Raw genomic sequence first — 915 nt, forward strand, 5'->3', positions numbered from 1 at the left:
AAGTGATATTACACCTTATAATCACCCTCTCTGAAAAGCGTAGCAGAGCTGTAATCAAATCATGAATCAAATATCATTTCAGTCGTGAAAATGTTTTTTCTGTTCCGACCTTGACAGCCTCTACCCTGTCCCGCCATGGCACCGTGCTCGTGTGTCTATTTTGACTGATTTATATATTCATTACTATTTTTCTTCTACTTTTGTTCCATGTCGATCTGTCGTTTTAACAAGTGCTCCAGATCTGGCTAGGTAAGTTCATTTTGTGAACGGTGTGATGTTTAACGGTCGCGTAAATAGGTTGAAATTACTTGAACAGCTTCTTTCAAACACGAGTCTTCGCAGGTCTACCGAGATTCGTTTTCGAGGTGCATACTTTTATCACCGTGTTTTGACCGAATGTTCATGCCTGTGAAATTATCTATATCATCACAAGCCCCGCATTCGTTTTATTGAGTAATTCGCAAGCGCCGTCACTCGCTGCCGTTATGAGACTAATAACTTAATAGTACAATGTTAAGGCGATCGCAGCGCGTGATCCATAATAATTACATTAATGTTCCGGAACATTCTAGTATCAAGGCCGCTGCGCACCAGCTGGTCGGGGAAGAGGCTGTAGACAGCCAGCATCCGTGTCCTGTTCTTACATTTTCGTTTTGCGTAAGACTTGTTTATAAAAGCGCGTTTATTTGTTCACTTGAGTTTCCATTCATCGTGATTTCACCTGACTAAATTATGCAGTTAGCATCTCTAATGGTCACCCCCCCCCCCAGAGTCTGCGACTGGTGGTACAACGTGGACTGCGCGGGCTCGCCGAACAGCTACAGCGTCAACGAAGATCTCTACAAGATTCCTGAAGGTCGAAGCTTTGGCGACGAAGCTTTGGTCGACGCGTAAAAGGTGTTCCTCTGTACCCAT

At 44.0% G+C, this 915-nt stretch overlaps 1 protein-coding gene across 1 annotated transcript in view; it reads left to right on the forward strand.

The window, feature by feature from the left end:
* The window catches only part of LOC119591339 (U-scoloptoxin(01)-Cw1a-like), a gene marked incomplete in the record, with an annotated part of 23,347 nt that overhangs the window by 22,193 nt on the left and 239 nt on the right, over window positions 1-915 (forward strand). The window contains 1 exon segment of the mRNA XM_037940073.1: window positions 771-890. Coding sequence (XP_037796001.1) covers window positions 771-890 — 120 coding nt within the window.

Source organism: Penaeus monodon, chromosome 28 (assembly GCF_015228065.2).
Source record: "Penaeus monodon isolate SGIC_2016 chromosome 28, NSTDA_Pmon_1, whole genome shotgun sequence".
NCBI classification, from domain to species: Eukaryota; Metazoa; Arthropoda; class Malacostraca; order Decapoda; family Penaeidae; genus Penaeus; species Penaeus monodon.